Below are 21569 nucleotides of genomic sequence, written 5' to 3' on the forward strand. Positions count from 1 at the left end.
TTATAACCAGCAGCTTACTCGCGCAATGCGGCAGAGTGATGGTGGTAGCGTCGAGATATAAGAGGTGACTGGTGACTGGTAATGGCGGTAGTGGTGACGACGACGGTGGTGATAGTGGCGGTGGCGGTTATGATGGTGGCGACGGGATGGAGGTATTGTAGGACGTATGTATCTTAGGTTATATTATGGAAAGACATGATGAATAAATCGTATAAGATGTAAGAAGGGTATCTTGGACATTTTAAAAGCTATATTATAAGACATCTAAAAATAATAAAACCCCAAAATGTTTCATCTCCCAATAACTATAAACTAACACCCTAAATTCATTTCATAATTAAATCATAACCCTTGAATGAAAAAAAAATAAATGTCAGCCGTTAGATTGCTTTGAAGATTTAAATTTCCTTTGTTAAATGTCATTTGCATTTCATTTAATTAAAAAAATATCTATTTAAATTTCCTTCCATTTTTGATCCATGACTACTTAGTACAAATTAAACAAGACTTTTTAAACTATCAATCAAAGAAGACGGCTTCCTCATTCGCCCGGTTTTGTTTGCATATAAAAGGAAAATATCACTAATACTTTTACACGTACACTTTTTCGTTGTACAAAAAAATGACATTATTTTTACACAGATTTTTAGTAACAAATTGTGTATCTCTCAATAATTATAAATCAACATCCTAAATTCATTTCTTAATTAAATCATAACCCTTGGATGAAAAAACAAATGAATCTCAGCCATTAGAGTTTTGGTGATTTAAATTTCCTATTTAGATGTCATTTACATTTCATTTAGTTAAAAGAGTATCTATTAATACTAATTAATAAATAGTACCACCGTCAACATATATATATATATTGTCAATGATGACTAGTCCAACTGGTCATAGGCATCCCAGGTTTTACCCAAGGTCTTGAGTTCGATCCTTAGGGATGACAAGTCTTGGGTTTTTTCCTCCGAATACTTGTAACGGCCCATAGTCAATATCTCATTGTCTAGAGTATGTGTAAGACTTCACCATTTACGGTGAGGTTTCCCTGATGTCGCATACCGACTGAATGTTAAAAAATATATATATATCACTTTATTTCCAATACTATTATTCTATTTTGTTTTTTTAAATATTTTCTTTAGATGCATGTAGAAAAATTTCGGATTACATGTGTTTACCTTCAAATGGTCACAAATGTTATGTTAAGTTTTGACTTTTTTATTTGATTTTTTTTTAGTATTGAAACACCAGCTTATTTCCGCGTAATATGTGGTAATTAAATCAAAAAGTTATACATTAAAATAGTGAGATTTTTAAAATGCAAAAACTATAAATTTTAATAAAATAGTTTACTAAATATATGTAATAAATAAAACCTTTACGAATTCAAATTTTTAAAAAAAATGTTATCTTGAAATATTGAAATTGTATATTCAATTTCATCTTTTGTGGTATTTTTTTTAGTCGATTTTTTTTTCCTTTTTTTTCTTTTTTGTCATCTTTGTTGTATATTAATACTTTGAGATCTTTTGCAATTTAATTTTAAAAGTTATAACGTACAATTGCTCGTACATGAAATATAGACGTTGTAGATACAAACCAACAATTGATAACAATAAGTAATAATAATTTAGAATAAGGGCATTGGAGTGTGACCAACTATGACTGCATGATTATGTTATGTAGTGAAACTAGACGATTCTACCCTCACGTGGGTTTAACGAATAAAAAATGACAGACGTTTGTAAGAGGGACGACTGACAATGAAAATGAAAAGCCCAGGGATACCTAATAAAAAAAAGTACATGAATGAAAATGCGAATCGAGCAAACTATGGGGACGATTTGTGATAATTTTTCTTTACCTTTTGTGATGCAATAAATCTTGTAACTTGTTGTATTTTGCTACTACCGCCTTTAGGGCATTAGTTATCGTATTTTCTTTAAATATAAAACCATGCACATATCTACCAGTATACTAAAACAGGATTGATGTATTATTTAATCGACACATGACATATTACTTAAACGACAAGTGTTCTTTTTAATATACTTAATTAAATCGAATTATAATTCCTATTTAATTTCTACTTATCTTATTCCTATTTAATTTCTACTTACTTTATATAACTATTAAATATATGTGTCAGCGTATAACCGCTTACTATATTAAATCAAGTTAATTGTAATTCCAAATAAAAGTGGGCCGCTTGAAATTTCTTGCAAATCCTCACCGAAAAATAAATCATGATCATGTACTTTTCATATATATTTTGAACAAAAACATATATTAATTATTTAAATCTATTTAAATTTCAATATGTACCTACTGCAAAAAGAATAATGTTTATATAACATGGAATTATAATCAATACCATAAACATGAAACTTTTTGTGTTATAATTTTTTCCAATAAATTGAAAATTGTTAATATTTCATCACTTATTAACTGGATGTAAATTTTTTTTCTTTTAAAACGGGATTTTAATCTACTCTTACTCTTAAATTACACGCATATTTGGAATGAAACCTAGGAATTTTGAAAAATCCCTATTAATCCACCCCCACAAATGTGGGAAGTGTGACTCGAAACCGGATGGATCCCCCAAGATCAAAGACCTTACCAATGGATCACCAACTCAATTGGCAACCAATGTAAATTAACTTACACATATATGATAATGTAACAAAAAATATATAATCTATATTTAATTATATGTCATTTACCATTTATTTTTTATTATTATCAATATTTATGTGAAATCCATTAAAAATTTCTTTATTACTATATACGAAGTATTTGTTTACAAGAATTCTTTTTGTATATTTATCATCTATCATTTATATATCCTTCTTCAATTCAATTTTTTCATAATCTTAATTTCTTTTTATTCTTATCCTACTCCAACTATTTCTTTTTCTTATTTTGATTAACAAACCCGTATATATTCTTTTAAGATGTACAATTTTTCCATCAAATTCGAAATACTTTTTATGCATTCAATTGTCTATGCATTAAATAGACATATAAAGTTTGTTATAAATAAAATGAAATATAAATATACATAATTATAGTCGACCGTGCAACACGCACGAGTATTAATACTAGTGATACATATAAAAATAGTAATTATCATATTAAATTAATGGACACCAATATAATTTTTAATAATTTAGAAAATATGGATTTCATTAAATGTGTTATAATGACTAATTTTTCATAAAAAAAAGGAAATAGAAAAATATATATTTATTTGTTGACTTATTACGACTCTTTAATAATAAATTTAATTGATGTCAAGTATGACATAAGCAAATAATAATTTAAATAAAATTATGGGTATAGATATATAATCATATTTCAATATATCCTATATATAATTATTAATCACTTTACTATGAAAATTTGATATGCTCATCCCGCGTATTACGCGGGAAAATAATCTAGTAACATAATATATAAGTATATATTATAATATTATATTTAAAATAGTGTTTAACCTACTTATATTTATTTATTGTTTCCCATTAGTAAAATTATATATATATATATATATATGTATTGTTCATCCAATTACATTGTTAATCAATCACCAGCGGCGGATGTAGTATAATAAGACCGAGGCCGTTGTATATATGTATATCGTGATTATGTATATTATCACGTTTTTGTTTCATATGCCCTTAATTTTTGAAGTTAAGTTTCATTTTGCCCCTGATGATCCAAATTTCTAGATCCGCCTCTGTTGATCATCACTGTGTAAAGTCAACCTTTAGAGTGGTCTTTAGGGCTTTATCACATAATTTATTAACTGTAATTCATGTGCTAATCCATAAATCATCTCGATTAATTTTGAAAACTTTGTTAACCATGCACATTCAAAGTTTATAACTAACTCACTGATATAAATACAAAATTTCAAATTGATCTTCAATGTGTGCGAATAAACCTCCAATAATCTTGAAAGTTTGATTTAACAAATTCATGGGCACATTTTTATAAGTTAATAACTAACTAACTCCAATTAACATGAAAATTTAAATTTCAGAAATACATTTTTTTTATTTTTTTCTCAAACCTGTCACTATATAAACACATGAATGTCACATCCACCTATATAATTTAAGTAATTATATTATAAGCTTCACCAAAATATATGTACTTTGATAAGAAAGAGGTTTTCAACCAACCAATCAAATATTATGTCTTTAACCAACATGTTAGATGATATATATTTTCAACCAAACAAAATACCACTCACCAATGTTTAATTTTCTTAAATCATATGATGATACATATCATTTAAAGTTTAAAAAGACGGTAGCGAAGTTATATTCATACAATCTGGATGTTCACATCAAAAGGGTTTACAAATATAGCAGAACTTACTTCGTAGATCAAATAAGATATGTCAGGTTAAACAGAAAAACAATACAATAAAAAAAGGTGTTGATGTAGCTCTTGGAAGTAAGAAAACAGACATTTTCCATTTTGAAGGTTTGTCTTTTTCTAATTTTCCTTGTTATTATGTAAACCATGTCACATTTAAAACGTTTTTATTCAATAGACATGAATTCGGTTTCAAATCTTGTATTACAGATACCAAAACACTTGGTACTAATAATATATCCAAATCCTAAATTAAAAACCGAAACCTAAACCAAATCTCTATCAATACCGTACTAATAACATATCCAATCCTAAATCAAAAACCAAAATTTAAACGAAAACTTTATCAAAACTGGCATGGTTTTGGTTTTCGGTATTCATGATCATCTCTAGTCGGCACAAAATACTACTCGTACTAGGTATTAAATTAAATAACCATATGAGAATGATAACTCGGAAGAGTTTTTCATTCATCCAACGTGTTTATGCTTCACACAATTTCCGTGAGGACCTTCTTGACACATGGGACTTGCAACAAATCGTGATTATGTTTAAAAAGGGGGGTTTTGTGATTTGGACATTTGACCAAATAAACAACAATTCAACAAATCCCTCTTTCACTATTCTCGAGACAAAATAAAACCCCACAACCAAGCCTTTCTTTTTCACTCCCTTTTCACACACGTTTCGCCGGATAATCCCCATTTCTCCGCGGCCGCCACCCGCCGCCGTAATTCAAGATTTCACTCACCGATTCAAATCCTTGATAATGCTTTCTGGGTTTTATTAAAAACTCGATTTTTTTCATGGGTTTTCATTTTTGACTTGAATTAATTGAGATATATATATAAATTTTAATAATTTCTAAAAAATGGAACATTCTGGAACAAGTGGGCGTTCAGTAGCATTAGAAATCGATCTAAATGAAGCCCCACTTCCATCACCTCGTGAATTCGCCGGCGCCGGAAGTGTTTTCTCGCCGGAGTTCCGGTGCCGGTCTTGTGGTGAGGTGGAAGGTACGATGGTGGTTTGTGGTGATTGTGGGAGAAGGTTTCATGTTGAATGTTTAGGGGTTAGAGAAGAACAAAGAGAATGGAAGTGTTTTGACTGTTCGATTCAACGGCGTAGTGCGAAAAGATTCCGCCGAGCTGCCCCCGGTGGCAGTGGTGGTGGTCTAGGGCTCCCTGATATGAATGCACCTCCCCCTCGAGAAGCCGAAGCCGGTGATGAGGGATATTTTGTGAATTCAGAGCTAGTTATAGCTGCCAGCTTTCCTAAGTATGCTTGCTTACCTTAGTTTATATATAATACATATTATGTATAGTTTTATAGTTGATGAATGTATGTATGTATGTATGTAATTGAAGGTATTTTGTGATTATATGTTTTTCCATAATTGTGATCTTATGTGTGTGAATGGTAAGAAATATGTTACTATTTATATAGATCTAGGTTTAATTTCGTTGAATTTAATGTATGGTAATTTTATCAACTGTTTATGTTTTGTTGATATAAATTAGGGTTTAGTGTGAAAGAATCTTTGGTTACCCTTTAAGATGATTTTAGAAATGATAAATTAAATAGTGGGATCAGAAGTTTCCAAATGCATTTATTTGTGTTTAAGGACCATACGTCTATAAATAAGTATTACACCGTGCTATGCGTTTCAATTCTCAAGCTTTACGTAGCAAGGCTAAATCTTGTGTCATGCTAATGTATTATTTTTGCTTGCTGCATGAGAAATGGAACACGTGGGGTTTTCAGTATGATTTAGGCACTGAGTGTGTTAGTTCCGTACATCCCACCATGACCGTATCTTCTGATTTGTGGAATTTTATTATTAATTTTTTTTTATCAGTCATCTTTTGTTTGAGTTGTACATGATTAGATGAGGGTTCGCTGTATGCATATAATTTGATGAAACTGATTACTGTTTACTTTTCTTTTCAGAATGCAGGATCTACTGCGTAACCCTTTTCTTGGATTTACTTTAAGTTCTCCAATGGCCAATTCGGATACGAGGTTGATAGCAAATGGGTTTCCTTCCCAAAGCGTGAAACGATTTGCACACATTGATCTTGAAGTTGAAGCTGCAACACAAAAAGGCAACTTGGTGTATTTGCAGGCACTTAAAGATTACATTTCTGAAAAACGAGGGGTGTTAGGAGATGGGTGGTGTGTTAGATTTGAGTACTCAGAAAATACTTGCAAAACTTCAGCAATTTACTTCGCCCCAGAGGGAACTAGATTCACCTCAATGTCAGAAGTTGCTCAACATCTTGGTTTGATATCTGCAAATAATTCCATCGGAACAGAAGATAAGGGTAGTGGTGTCACTATATTACAAAAAGGATCACATTCTACCAAAAGAACAAAGTCACAGATCAGAGAGCATAAGAACATTTCGCGTAATGGCAAAAATGCAGTAGAAGCTGATCCTGTGACAAACGGGTCGAAATCGTGTCATAATGATTTTCCAGTTCAGTTTGAAGACTTTTTTGTTATATCAGTTGGGAAAATTGACCCACGGGTTTCATTTCACAACACCAGTCAAATCTGGCCAGTGGGTTATCGATCTATTTGGCATGATAAATTTACCGGGTCCATTTTTGTCTGTGATGTTTTAGATTGTGGTCATTCTGTCCCGGTTTTCAGAGTAAATAGGTACCCTTGTACCAATCACTCGATTCCATATGCTTCACAAGTGCTCTGCATGACAAATTCTGAACCACCTAATTGGGCTAATGAGACAGTTCATGATGATGATGTTTCAAAGATTCACATGATGTTTACAGATTATTCTCCACCACACTATCTGGATGATGATAGTTCATGTTATTTGAAGATAGCAAGTTGTATGACTGCTGAACCCGATGTTAATATTCAAAAAGCTAATGATGTCATTGGTGAATTTTCAGTAGAGGAGAGCTCTTCTTCGTCTGCATGGCGAAAAGCTGTAGAAACTCTACTACATGCATGCAGGGAAGCATACAACAGTAAAAATGTCTTAAGTTTTTGTTGCAACCATCGTGTCAATGAACATGATGCGTCATACAGCTTTGATTCATTAGGGAAGTTTAGTTTTTTAGCTGGTCCTCTTAATAGCATCCCGGATAAAATAATGACGATTGATGAGCTTGAAGCTTCTTGCGAAGTGTTGCGGAAATGGTTAGAACTTGATAGATTTGGTTTGGATTTAGAATTTGTACAAGAACTCATTGAACAGCTTTCTGGTGTTACCACATGTTCCAATTATGAATCTTTGAATGAAAGATGTCAAAAATCGAGTTCTCAAACTGTTAGAAGTGGGTTCTTTTTGGCTATCAGTAGAGATGGTTTACAACACGAGGCAGTGTCTAATAGTCTCGGGGTAACAGACAAAAGATCAAGTCCACCTGGCAAAACAGTCACCTCAAACCTTCCTCCTCATTTGATCGGTGATGTTATTCAGGTAGTGATTTTTCAGCCTTTACAGGTCACATGAGTAAATATCATACTCCATCCATCCCAATATAAGTGTTTATGTTTCTATTTTGGGATGTCCCTAAATTAACTTTCACTTTCATTTTTAACCAACCAAAAGAGACTTTGCCGTCTAGATGATATTTTATAGGTAGACAATGTAATGATTACACATTTCTAAAGTTGTGTGCATTTTCAATGTGAACCTGTATTTTGGGACCGAGGGAGTAGTTTCTAATGAGATGGGTTAAAAGTTCCCAAAAGTGTCTTACAATCTTCTAAATAGATTATTGTGATAATAGTAGCGTTTTTGTAGATATATTTAACCATTAACTATTTATAAAGTTTTGGAAAATGACAACATGTGGTAGTGGATCAACTTTACTCCGTTTATCTGGAGTAAAAAGGTTACTTATGTTGACTTGTAGTGTCACAGTTATAACATGTACCAGAAAGTTGGGTCGTATTATTTTATTTTTTAACATGTTGACTTGTAGAGTGACAAAAAACCTTTAGTCTTAACTTAGCTAAAAAGGAATGTGACAAAAGTCGCCTGATGGGTATTCAAATGCTTACATCCTCTTAAATCCTGTTATCCAGAAAAACAGACTTTAATGTTACTATTATAGTTTTCTGCAATTATATTTACGGCATGATTTATTTGTAAAACCTAAAAATTCTTTACAAAAGATTTGCTTGCCTGAAGTTTTCACTTTATCTAATCTAGGTGTATGAGACTTGCTTGCGGTTTCATGAAGTTTTGGGGCTGGAGGCACCAGTTTCTAGACAATTGCTGGAGAACGAGCTGATGAATCCATGGGTTGATGATTTAAATCCATCGAAAAGATCTTCAAATGGTTTTCAAAAGAATAGGATCATGAATTTATGTGAACTTAACAGAGCAGATGATGTCACCTCCAGTGTAGGTGAAAGTTCGGTAAATACATCAGAAGAATACGAGGGAGATGGTTTTCGTGCAGAAGCAGCTAGCAAATGTGCAGGTGTTGAGCTGGCAAAGATCCACATGGAGTTACTGAAAGTATTAATTGAGGATATGTTAGGAAAAATCAAGGAAATCTTTGACCCATTTGGTTCCATAGAGTCAAGGTCAAGAAAAGGTAGGAAGAAAGATATAGAAGGTGCGGTTGGTAGCAAGAAGACAAATCTTGAAGTTTTCCCTGTTAATGAATTTACTTGGCCTGAACTAGCCAGGAGATACATTTTGGTTGCATTGTCTATGGATGGTAACCTTGAATCTTCAGAGCTGATGACTCGTGAGTGTGGTAAAGTGTTCCATTGCTTGTATGGTGATGGTGGCACACTCTGTGGTTCTCTTACTGGAGTGGCTGCAATGGAGGCTGATGCCATGGTAAGTTTTTATCAAAATGGTGGGATTGGATGGACCTTCATTTTATTTTCTATCTGGAGTTTTGATCACACAACCTATGGATGACTCCTTTTTGGAATGACTTTTGAACAACTGAACACATTTTCATTTTAGCTATTATTTTTTTAAATTTTAACTGTGTGTATCCTGTTGACAATAAATAACAACCATTTTGCACATAAAAGTTGTTGATATTGTCAGTATAAACTATTTAAGTATGTTTATTATCTGCATCTCAGGTAGCAGGATCTTAATTTTTCACATTGACCCTTCCCCAATCTTTCCTTTTTTTGGTCTTATATGTTACCAGAAACAATAGTGAAAAATTGATCATTTATTTAATCAACTGATTTAAGAGACCCATATTCTTTTTAGCTAAGCTCTTTAACAGTTAAATTTACCGAATACAACCTATTAGTCATAACTAGTAAGATGTATCCTAGATTGTCATTATCCCGTAAAATAGGTTGATATCTTTCAATTAGGTCATTGAATGCCTCCCATTAAAGATTATCAATAAACTTTTATTCTCAGGTTCTGGCAGAAGCTTCCAAGAAAATATTTTCTTGTGTGAACTGTAAAGTTACTGACTTTATAATAGATCAAAAAGAGACCGATACAGGAGACGTTGCCAAAGAGGCGATTGTAATTGATGATGATTCCCCTGAATGGAGTCAAGCTCTTGAACCTGTAAGGAAGTTACCTACTAATGTCGGGGCAAGGATTAGGAGGTGCATTAATGATTCTTTGGCTAAAAATCCACCAGAATGGGCCAAACAGATATTGGAGCATTCAATTAGCAAAGAAGTCTATAAGGGAAATGCATCAGGGCCCACAAAGGTGTGTAATCTATTCTTTTTTAAATTATTGAGGTCTGTTATAGTAATTCACAACTGACTTGATGAAAACTGAAACAGAGAGCCGTTATCTCAGTCCTTGAGAAAGTGAAAGCTGAAAATCCTCAGCAGATACCTACTGAGAAGAAAGAAAAAGAAAAAGAGAAAGAAAAAGAAAAAGAAAAAAGTGGTGTAACACTATCTGATGCTGTTATGAAACGGTGTCGTATGGTGTTACGGTCTGTTGCTGCTGCAGATGAAGATCGAGTGTTTTTTAATCTTTTGGCGAAACCTGTGTTGAAACCAAATGATCCTGATGATACGGGAGTACTTGGGTACCCTGCAATGGTTTCTCGTCCATTGGACTTTAGAACAATTGACCTGAGATTGGCTGCAGGCTTCTATGTTGCTTCACATGAATCTTTTATTGAGGATGTTCGTGAGGTATTCTTCATTTACATGTTTATTTAAGTAGAATTGAGCAATAAAGTCTAAAAGCTATACAAATGATATTAGTAAATTGAACATATCGATACTTGTATTGGTGTTTTTTCAGGTTTGGCAGATATTACGAATAGCGTATCATGACAGACCTGATGACATTGAATTGGTTGAAACGCTATCTACAAAGTTTGAAGAGTTGTATGAAGAAGAGGTTAGTTGATTTATTTTTGCCTTCTCTACTTACTTGTACTATTAATTACCAAAAAGACACATATATTGCATGCAATTTGCTAATGTAACAGTTCATTAGAAAAAAAGTCAGTCATAAGTGTTGATGTGTGCAACAATACATGTGTTAATTCAAACATGACAGTTGAGCAATCAGTCACAAAACTTCTTTGCAGGAACATGTGATGTGTGCGGTAATACTCGTTAGCATTCTAACATTAAAATTAAGGATTTTGGCAGCAAAATGATTTTCTTTTATCCTTTTTTACACAAACAAGGATGGGGTATCCGTGCTTCGTTGCGGGTTAAAGTGAAGCATCACGTATATGATACCGTTAAAAATGTAATAATTCTAACGTGACAGTTAAGCAGTTCAGTATCAAAATGTTTCTGTTGGAACATTTGATATGAGTGACAATACTCGTAAGCATTCTAACATTATAATTTAGTATCTTGGCAGCAAAATGACTTTCTATCCATTTTTACACAAACAAGAATGGGGTATCCGTGCTTCGCTGCTGCTAAACTGAAGCATCACGTATATGATACCTTTAAGATCTAAAGGAAAACCATTTTTATGGTTTATTACTTAGAACTCCTATGTAGATTGCATTTTGTCCCTTCCTGACCATCAAAGTATTGCTCGGCGAATTACTTAATCTCATCGTTGTTTATGAAATTGCTGACTGACTTTTACTAGGTTCGTATTATTGGCAGCTCACATTTTTTTTGTATTGTTGGCATTGTTTCTTGTTTAGGCATTGCATAGTGTTGGCAACAGGGGAAGGTTGGGTTAAAGGGGGTTCGGGTTGAGACATGCTTTGAGTGTGGGTGGAAGTGGATTGGCTTGGTCAGCCCCATAAATTTTTTATGGTTTATTATCTAAATCTTCTATGTACTTTGCATTTTGTCTCCTCTCAACTATCGAACTATTTTTCGTCAAGTTAGGTCGTAAAAATATGTTTCTGCGTCCGTTTTACTCATTATTCCTTATTTTATTGTTGCTAAGATGGATGGTTTTTAAAATGACAAGTTTCATAATTGGATGTTGAGTTTATAAAAAAAAATGTAGAACTAGAACAATAATCTGTTTTAACAAGAATATTTTTTTTCCCCTTGAAATAAGACGGTAACAAAAGACTAATCTAAACTAATACAAATCTGCTTAAACTTTTAACCTGTTGGACATTTGGGACCTATTTAATCCGTTTGGGATAGACCATAAACCCAAGTTGATCATTCATAAGTACACATGTCTAAATTGCCACCTCTAAGCATGCAACTACGATTATTTTTTTTTGCATTTCCAATGGACTAGATGGTTTATACGAGACCACCTTCAAGGTGGCATAGTGTTTAGGCGTTCTTATGTCCCTCTCACAAGAGGTCTCAGATTCGAACCTCCCTAGGTCCATATTTTGTGGGTGGCAAGTGTAGGATTCTGAAATGGTCATGGGATACCTCGGTTAGGCTGTATACATTTGAGTCATAAGACCCTGCCCTCACGTCCATTTATATTTTGGGTCTGATTTACTTGTCAGTAAAATAGAGATGATATCACAAATTCCTGAAAGTTTTATGTACCAGTGTTGTTAAAGGCGTGTGCCCAAGCCGCCTAGGCGCAAGGCGATGGCCAGGCAATACTTTGCCGCCTGAAAACCTAGGCCCAGGCCCACCAACAATTTAGGCGGCAGTCTACTATTTTCCATAAAACCCTTTGGCGCCTAAAAACCCTTTGGTCATCCAAGAAGCGTATTAATAGCATGTCATAAATCACGTTTGTATATTGTTCCAAATATCAACATCAAATCATCAATCAGAATATATCAACATCAAATCATTCTTCATCAACATATTCTCCCTTCAACTTCAGGCAAGTTTTCTTCCTTTTTTCTTAAAATTATTTTTTCTTACTCAAAAGATTTTTCAACTGAAACTTTCTTTCATATCATCTGTTAGAGCCAATGAATCAAGGTGGTAATGTTTCTCAACGTCCTAAATCTAAAGACCCTGGGTGGAAGTACAACAAGTGGGCATGGCATAGTCCGTGGTTCTAATTAAGTTTTGTCAATGGTTTTGAACTTTCTGTGTTTAACAATTTGTCTTGAACTTTTTTGGCTTAATGCATTATGTGTTATTTAGATGGAATTTGCTAATTTGAATGACATTTGGTTTGGTTTTTACTTTAGTGTGCTTTTTTCTTCCGGGCGTGCGCTTTTTTTGCGCCTCTTGCCTTCGCCCCATATAGGGTCTTTGCGCTTTGAGTTCGCCGTCGCTTTTGACAACTATGTTATGTACGAGTGTCCTTATATTCTATAACATCTTTTTGACCAAATATGCACATGTACCACCTTAGGTACATAACCTGGTCAGCAGAATTACGGAGAGTGGTAATAGCTTTGATTCATTAAGTGAAGAAGAGAAGAAAGAGTTAAACTCTCTTCTTGTCGAGACAATGGAGAGCTCACTTCCCGCTGCGCCATGGGAGGACGGGGTGTGCAAAGTATGTGGGATGGATAAAGATGATGATAGTGTCTTGCTTTGTGATAAATGTGATTCTGAGTACCATACATATTGTTTAGTTCCTCCACTTGCAAGGATACCTGATGGGAATTGGTATTGCCCGTCTTGCCTTTCCTGTCAATCTATTGCACAAGATGAGCGTTGCGGGACTCGAGCACTGTCACGTTTGCGTGGTAGGAAGAAGTTTCAGAAAGAATTCACAAGAAATCTTTTGGAGAAATTGGCTCCACTAGCAGATACCATGGAGTTAATGGAGTATTGGGAGTTGGGCATTGAAGAGGTATGTTTGACTTCCAGCTGTTGATTCTTGGTATTCTGAAGCGGATATCATAGAAGGGGGCAATATGGGCTGGTTGGGTAACATGTCAAAACTATTAACCTCTTGGTGCTGGTCAAAGTGGGTTGGGGTGGCCTTTTTTATCCCTATTGTAGACTTCTAGTAGCTATCAACTAGTGTTTGAACCTATTTATACACACAATTATATTACCCTTTATTCGATGTGAATGGTTATATGAGCATAATGTGCTAATCAAGAAATTCGTCTTTCCCAAAGTGTATATATTTAGATAAAACATTGTCTCGATCTTTATTTTGCCAGTTTAACCTTCATGTTTGACAAAAAATTAAAATAAATCAAGCTGTAGCTCTTTCTAAAATGGTGGTATTTAATGATTGAATGATCAAATTGTAGCTCTTTCTGTAATCAAGCTCTTGCTCTTGATGCATCTGATGATCATGATGCATAAAGTTTGTACCTTCTTTGTTATGCAGAGAATTTTCCTTTTTAAATTTTTATGTGACGAGGTTCTGAGTTCTGGGGTTGTTCGAAACCACCTTGCTCCAGACTCTGGTGATTTGGAAAAGAAGTTGCGTAAGCTCAACAAAGAGCTTAAAAGTCAAAATAAAAGGGAGGAAATTTTGGCTTCAAATTTAGCAAAAGAAGTTGAAGATAAATCTCAGGAAGAACATTTGTCTGCTTCAAAATCTAGTGATGCTCAAAGTCAAATGCAAAATGAAGAACATGATGAAAATAGGAATGCAGGCCAGGATCAAGAATCTGTTTTTGACGTCAAGGAGAGTGTTTCTTCTTTGCAAGAAAAAATTACAAATTTGGAATCGAAAATTGCTAAACCCGTAATTCGAAGAGAGTATCTGGGGCGGGATTTAGTTGGAAGACTTTATTGGGCTCTTAGCAGCCCAGACCGCATTGTTGTTTCAAGCCCGCGAAGTAGAAGGAAAGTATGTCCAAACTCTTCCAGCTTATTGTCAAGATTGAACGAATTCGAAATTTCTGAATTGTACCCATCTGACGACTCTATGTGGACTTGCTACGAATCAGATTCTGAAATTCTAGATCTCATTGGGTGGCTAAGAGACGATGATGCACGAGAGAAAGAATTGAAAGAAACAATCAAACTGTGGCATATAAATAGAGTAAACGAAGTAAATGCCCCTCAAACCGTTCAAGCTAATCAATCAAGTTCATCTGCTTATGGCACCAAGGCAAGGGCAGCACTGGAAATGATATTTGGTTCTTCATTTGAACAGGGGGCAATTATTCAGTACATGAAGAAGCAGGGCCGCAAGTGTAAAAAGGTCAATGAGGGGAACTGGTACAGGTGTGATTGTTTGGAGTTAACAGGGCCCACTAGACACCATTGTTCTTCATGCCACTGGACCTTTCTCACTGATGAGGAGCTAGATGGTCATAATGATGGAAAGTGTGAAAATCTTCAAGAATCTGAACATTCCTCCAAGTGTAAAAGGATTCCTTTGGTTAAACAGCCAACTATTTTTGATATTCGTGATGACCCTGATTCACCATTTTCATTTGAGGAGATCCGGGCAAAGTTTTGCCCTCGCAGTTCTCTTAAAGAAGAAGTCAAAGATATTGGTCTTATTAGGTCAAATGGGATTCCATCATTTCTAATGAATGGGCCAACAGAATTTCAGACACTGGAAAAACAAGTCCCAAGTGAGACACCATCTAAGGTTGAAAAATTGAAACTGAAGGGTACCAGTGGGAAATCATCATTGAAGAACAGAACCCCAGTGCGTATTTGTCAATCCTCTTTGAAACCTGTAACTGGCCGTGTTCTTGAAATTCTTCGGTGTCTTAAGATCAATTTGTTCGATATAGAAACTGCACTTCCAAAAGAAGCTTTGAGACCTTCAAGGGGAGGCTTGGACCGCATACGTGCTTGGCGTGCTTTTGTAAAATCAGCACAATCAATTTATGAGGTAAGTTTGTAGATTCAGATAGTTTATGTTATTCCAAAGTTACTGCTTACCATCGTGAAAGTTAATACATATGACCCGATTCACGATTTAGGTAGCAAAAACTTTGACTAGTCTATTGAAGTAACGTTAAACAAAAGGTTAAAGCCACCATATAGAGAGAAACTATCTGTTTTTGGCCGATGTGCATTTTAATATTAGGTAGGTAAGGTAAGGTCATTAAACTTGCATTTTAATATTCAGTAGATACTAGTTATGGACCTCGCGCGTTGCCGCAGAGTACGTTTTTTATACAATAAAGTTTTGGAAAATTTATGTCAAATATTCGAACTCAAACTTTAAAAATGACAACTAAGCATCTAGCAATAACATTAAAAATATTATAAAGGAATAATAAGTCGTACAAAAACACACACAATAATTATATTAATGCTTTAAATGTTTCATGAATGTAAGGCTTAAGCATGATGAAAATTATTATATATTAAAAATGTTATATATATGTATAAAAACGGAAGAATATATTCAAAAACCAAATCTTTAAAAGTAAAACCATAACTGTGTGCAAATTGTATGATGAAAATCTGATAACCCAAAAGTTTAGTGTCGATAAAAATGAAAACGGAAATTTTGATGTGGGATACAAGTTAAAAGATGAAAACTTTCATTAAAAAAACAACTAAACATGTAGTAATACAATAAAATAATGTAAAAGAATATTAAGATGTTTAAAAACATAAACAATAACTATATTAATGTTTTAAATGTAACATGAACGTAAGACGTAAAGATGATAAAAAATTATTGTATAATGAAAACGTTGTATGTATAAAAAGACAAATGAAAATAATCAAAGACCAAATGTTTAACAAGTAAAACGGTAACTGTGTAAAAGTTGCATGATGAAAACATGAGAACCTAAAAGTTTAGTGTCGTGAAAATGAAAGCGAAAACTTTGATTAGGGGTAAAAGTTAAAAAATAGAAATTTTAGGGGGTTAAAACTAAATTTGGTTAAAATTTAGGGGGTTAAAACAAATTTGTTTAAAATTAGTATGTGCTTTAAAAGCTTGTACATTTCACGTATAATGTACTTGTACATTTACATAGGTTTTTAATATATATATATATATATATATATATATATATATATAATTAGGTAAATGAACTTATCAAAGAATATCAAGGCCATCTCGTCACTGACCTATCATTCAAATCCCTGGTAACCAAGTGACCCAAAAAGAAGTGCATTACTAAAAGTGGCCAACAAGACGTTACTATCTGGTGGCTCTAAGTTTTGTAAAATCATCATGCTTTGCATAAAAACAGCTCATTGTGATGATGAATGGTAAATTTGGGTTGTATTTATCTAAACACGGGTAAAATGTAACGAACTGTAGGTATAAAGAAAATAGGGCAAACAGGGTTCAATTTCGTCCTTTGGCCACTGTAATTATGAACCATCTCCCCTAACCACCTATTTGGCCACTGTTATAATGAAATCTAATATTTAGTTATGTTTCAGATGGTACAAGCAACTATTATATTGGAAGACATGATTAAAACTGATTATTTGAGAAAAGAATGGTGGTATTGGTCATCACCAGCAACTGCTGCTAAAATTTCCAGCATATCTGCTCTTGCTCTTAGAATATATGCTCTTGATGCAGTGATATATTACGAAAACCCCCCGACATCCAATCTAGAGCCCACAGAACCCGTTACACCTAAGGCTTCTAAGTCAGAAAAGAAAACTTCAGAAAAGCCAAATCAAAAAGACTCTTCTGAAAAGTCAAATTCAAAAACCAATCAGAGGTCGAGCAGCTCACCTGTCACTGATTCAAAACCTGCTGAACTTTCAAGACCGAAAACGAGATCAAAGAAGAGAATGCGAGATTCTGACAGTTAAATACAAGTAGTTAGATTTATGGCTGTTTGTAAATGCTAGTATGAAAAATTGTCAAGATGGCTGATTCATCGATGCAGATACTGATATGAAGCTTACCTAAGGTTGTTTGCAAATCTGTTGTACAAAATTTGAAATTGAAGAGGTGTAGTTTTTGTGTTGTAGATATTCGTTTGTGGTTTCTTTAGCCATTTTGTTGATCAAGAAAGCAAGAACTATATAGAACTGATGTTATCTCAATTTCATATTTATATATAAGGAGGATAGGATTCCGTTTAAGAAGTTAGTTTCTGTTTCCATTTGAATCATGGGCATATATTGTTGTGGTGAATTGAAGAAACCAATTTCTTTCTACTCTAGAGCTTTTAGAGATTTAGTGTTTGAGTTCATTACTTATTCTTGTCTTTTTTTTTTTTTTTTGGGTTTGCATAATCGCATTGTTAAATAAAACCCAACTGATTATGCAAGCATGTCCTCTAATATCACTTCGAATTTTTCTAACCTGAAATTTTTTTCCTCCATATTCATTATTTTGGTATGACGCAAAAAGTACTAACATCATGACTTTCATATCTTGTCAGATATTTTCGAAACTGTTCTTGCTCTTAGTTAATCTGCACTCTATAAACAAAGGAGCTAGTCTAAGTGTTGTATAGCAATTGCCTCCCTAGATTACGATGTACGGGTGAATGAATTGACCAAGGATATAGTACATCGGTGTAAATGTGTAATCATTATCATAGTTGAAGTATATGGAATAATAGTAGATTAGATCAAAGAATATTGCTGTATTGGGATATGGTAATTTGTTTTGCAGCTTGGAAGTTGGCTTCTCAAGTATATGTATATGTAGCCTTTGGCGCTGACTTTTGTCCTTGTCATCAATTGGTGTCATCGTCTTGAAGGCTTGCAGCCTTTTTATATAAGTATGGAAAGTTTATTTTCGTATTTGATTATTATTGCTACTAGTTTAAAAGTGTGTGGATAGCTTCACCCGGGATTTATATGGGATTTAAACAAAAATATCACAAAGTGAAAGCGAGTTTCTGTTAGCAGGGATTTTTCACATGTCTTGATAACCGTAGTTCACCGCCCCTATGTTATGCAAGGCTTATACCTAATGCCCTTTAGTATTCTATCCTGTTTTCTCTAAAGCGAGTTCGCCCCCCTACCATAGCACCCATAATGTAGCAATATCACATGGTAAAATTTGTCTCTTTTTAATACATAAATCCCACCGCCGAGCCTGGGTTTTTTTAATGCATACAAGGTTTTTTTTATTTGAAACGTTCATACATAATTATGCCAATGTGTAAGGACCAATCTCGACTCGACCATTTTAAATGATTTTTTTTTACCCCCACTGCACCGCAGTGGAGTTGAGCACTCTCCACTGCGCCGCAGTGGAAAGTCTCGGACCTGCGTGAGAAAAACCCCACTGCGCCGCAGTGGGTTGGACACACTCCCACTGCGCCGCAATGGGAAAAAAGGTATTTCTGAGTTCAAACAAGTTTTAGACAGAAATAAACATAACAAAAGTAGAACTAGTTATAAAAGACAATGTACCAAAAGTTAGAAATTTCGGCATGACCCATTCGTAAAATCATCGTTAAAACCTGTTACGAATTAAGAGTTTTCCAAAGGTACATTTCAAACACAATCCAACACATTTCTAATACAAAATGACTCGATAGAAGTAACCAATCAATGTATCATGAGCCAAAGTTCAAAAGGGTCTCTACGGGTCCTATTAACGTTACCCTTATCCGCATTTAGCTAAAGCAACCAATATCCATAAAGCAACTTTAACTTCAATCTTTACATTACTTAACTTTCTTCCGCATCCGGGACAACCTATAAAAAGGGTAAACAACTAAAAAGAATAAGCTAAACGCTTAGTGAATGCATACACATACAATCATAAACAAGTTACCATACAAAAGTACATCAATTATAGCATATCAATTGATAGTCATCTCATTCATATCATTCATAATACTAGTAGGACTTTACCCACCTTCTAGTCGTAATCAACAATTTGGCTAGTAGGAATTTACCCACCTACTAGCTCTCTTAAACAATTTGGCTAGTAGGAATTTACCTACCTACTAGCTCACACAATCAATTTGGCTAGTAGGAATTTACCCACCTACTAGCTCACATAATCATTTTCAATATGGCCATGGATATTTTGACTAGTAGGAAATTTACCCACCTACTAGCTCTTACAACAACATGACTAGTAGGAATTTACCCACCTACTAGTTCTTACAAACAATCAACTATGGGTCATAAGAATTTACCCACCTATAACCTCAAATAACAAGAATATGATTATATGCATATACACTCACCTTATTTGCGACCACAATTGCAAGATGACCATAAAACAACGTATTTGCAATCAACCTATCAATTCACATTAAAAACACAATATGGTCATTCATCACGTATAAGGTCACATAGCCATAATCACTAGCATTCCAACACCCAACCCATCATTTACACTCTTATATTAATCTTAGGTTAGTTCACATAACATGTATCTCTTAAATTATTTTCATATGGTCAGCTCACTTTCATACAAAAAGTTCCATTTTCATCATTTGACCAAGCTGCCTTCAAACGAGTGTAACTCAAGTTCTACTTACTCTTTTAACATGATTCCAGTGGCCAAATTTACATGAAACATATACCTACCTTTTATCTTTAATGACTAATACGTGAATTGTCCTTCAAAGGTGACTTCTGGTCGTTTTAAAAACCAAAACTGCTGCTGTTAAACAGCTTTGACCTTACTGACTTCAAATGACCATAACTTGAGTTCTACACCATATTTTGACCTCATTCCAGTGGCCACTTCTTCTTAACACATTTAGGTACATTTTGTATTCAGTGACTAAGATATGAATTAACTTGCAAGAATGTGTTTTACCTGTTTTAATGTCAGACACATAATCAGTTTTTGCTGAAAGATCAGCATGGCGCCCCTGACTTCAAAAATTCATATCTAGAGTTCTACTTCGTCTTTTTAATCCATTCCAGTGGCAAAATTTATTTAACACAATAAGCTACATTTTCTTTTTAGGACTCAACAAGTGAAAATTCTGTCAAGTGGGTGTTTAACTCGTTTCAAACTCAGGGACAGAATCTGTCCAACTTATTCTTACTAGTATTCATCAAAATCTATCATGCAACCCAATTAAAATCCTAATTTGATTAACTTACAAGAACCCTAATTCATATTATAGCAATTTACTCAATATAAATAAAACCCCCAAATTTTCCATACTTGCATGAACCCAAATTCTTAAAAGAAATCAATAATTGAAATTAGGTTATAAAGATTGTTACCTCAAGAACTCAAGGAATTAGTCTTGAATTAAAATATCCTCTTTCTCCCTTTTCTCTCTTGGAATTTGGCCAGCCCCACCCCCAAACATAAACTCTAGCTTTTTAATTTTGATGATTGAAGATTATTATTACATTCTTAGAGGAATTCTTGAATTGTTTGGAAGAAATTGATTTGATTTAGATTGGAAGAGAAGAATCAAGAAAGATGAATACATGATGGAGAAATTGGGTTCAAGAATAGGTGGGAATGTGGCTGGCAACCTAAGGGAATGCCACGCCCCTTTTCTAATTTTAGTGACTAAGATACCCGCTATTCGTTAAGACTAATTTAACCCTATATTTAGAAATAAAATACTAGTAAACTATTTTAAATGCCAAAACTATTAATAAGGTAAATTTTTATTGGCCTAAAAACTTAGGATGTTACACAATGTTGATAAACGATCATTATGTTGCAAAATGTAATCATCCTTGTTTCATCTTATCCTTCATATGATTATTTCCGGCCAATACTGTTTAAATATGTGGTCTTAAACCTGCTCAGACACAATACCTTGTAAGGCATAAATGCATAATGGTAGGGCCGACCCTGGTGCTGGGCTAAGTGGGCGACAACCCATAGCATCGAGAAATCGCCGGGCATCCATGCTGTGTAAGTGTAAGTCTCGCCGGAGATGGTCGCCGTCGCCGGAGGATCATGGTGGTGGTCGGAGATGATGATGGTGGTGGTGGTGGTCGTAGATGGAAGGAAGAAGGAAGAAGGAGAAAATACCTTGTACTTTTGTACTTTTTCAAATCCT

The 21569-nt window shown here is 34.1% G+C and overlaps 1 protein-coding gene and 1 long non-coding RNA gene across 2 annotated transcripts; one reads left to right on the plus strand and one right to left on the minus strand.

Moving 5' to 3' along the window:
• Positions 1–4993: 4993 nt before the first annotated feature.
• Positions 4994–17694, plus strand: LOC122599174 (methyl-CpG-binding domain-containing protein 9). Its single transcript, XM_043771635.1, has 9 exons — positions 4994–5670; positions 6343–7843; positions 8582–9223; positions 9776–10081; positions 10159–10521; positions 10634–10732; positions 13106–13552; positions 14045–15514; positions 17035–17694. Exons 1-9 carry the CDS (start codon positions 5264–5266, stop codon positions 17416–17418), a joined length of 5619 nt encoding a protein of 1872 aa, XP_043627570.1. The 5' UTR covers positions 4994–5263; the 3' UTR covers positions 17419–17694.
• Positions 17695–18978: 1284 nt separating this feature from the next.
• LOC122585389 lies at positions 18979–21096 on the minus strand. Its single transcript, XR_006321700.1, has 3 exons — positions 20770–21096; positions 19770–19824; positions 18979–19269 (listed from the first exon to the last, which is right to left on the minus strand). It is a non-coding gene; the product is annotated as an uncharacterized LOC122585389 (long non-coding RNA).
• Positions 21097–21569: the final 473 nt, after the last annotated feature.

The sequence above is a fragment of the Erigeron canadensis genome, chromosome 1 (genome assembly GCF_010389155.1).
Source record: "Erigeron canadensis isolate Cc75 chromosome 1, C_canadensis_v1, whole genome shotgun sequence".
In the NCBI taxonomy this organism is placed as follows: domain Eukaryota; kingdom Viridiplantae; phylum Streptophyta; class Magnoliopsida; order Asterales; family Asteraceae; genus Erigeron; species Erigeron canadensis.

Coding starts and splice junctions, on each gene's coding strand:
- LOC122599174 (XM_043771635.1), top strand. CDS start 5,264: ATGGAACATTCTGGAACAAGTGGGCGTTCAGTAGCATTAGAAATCGAT. Junction 10,522..10,633: donor TTATTGAGGATGTTCGTGAG/GTATTCTTCATT, acceptor GTGTTTTTTCAG/GTTTGGCAGATATTACGAAT. Junction 10,733..13,105: donor AAGAGTTGTATGAAGAAGAG/GTTAGTTGATTT, acceptor GTACCACCTTAG/GTACATAACCTGGTCAGCAG.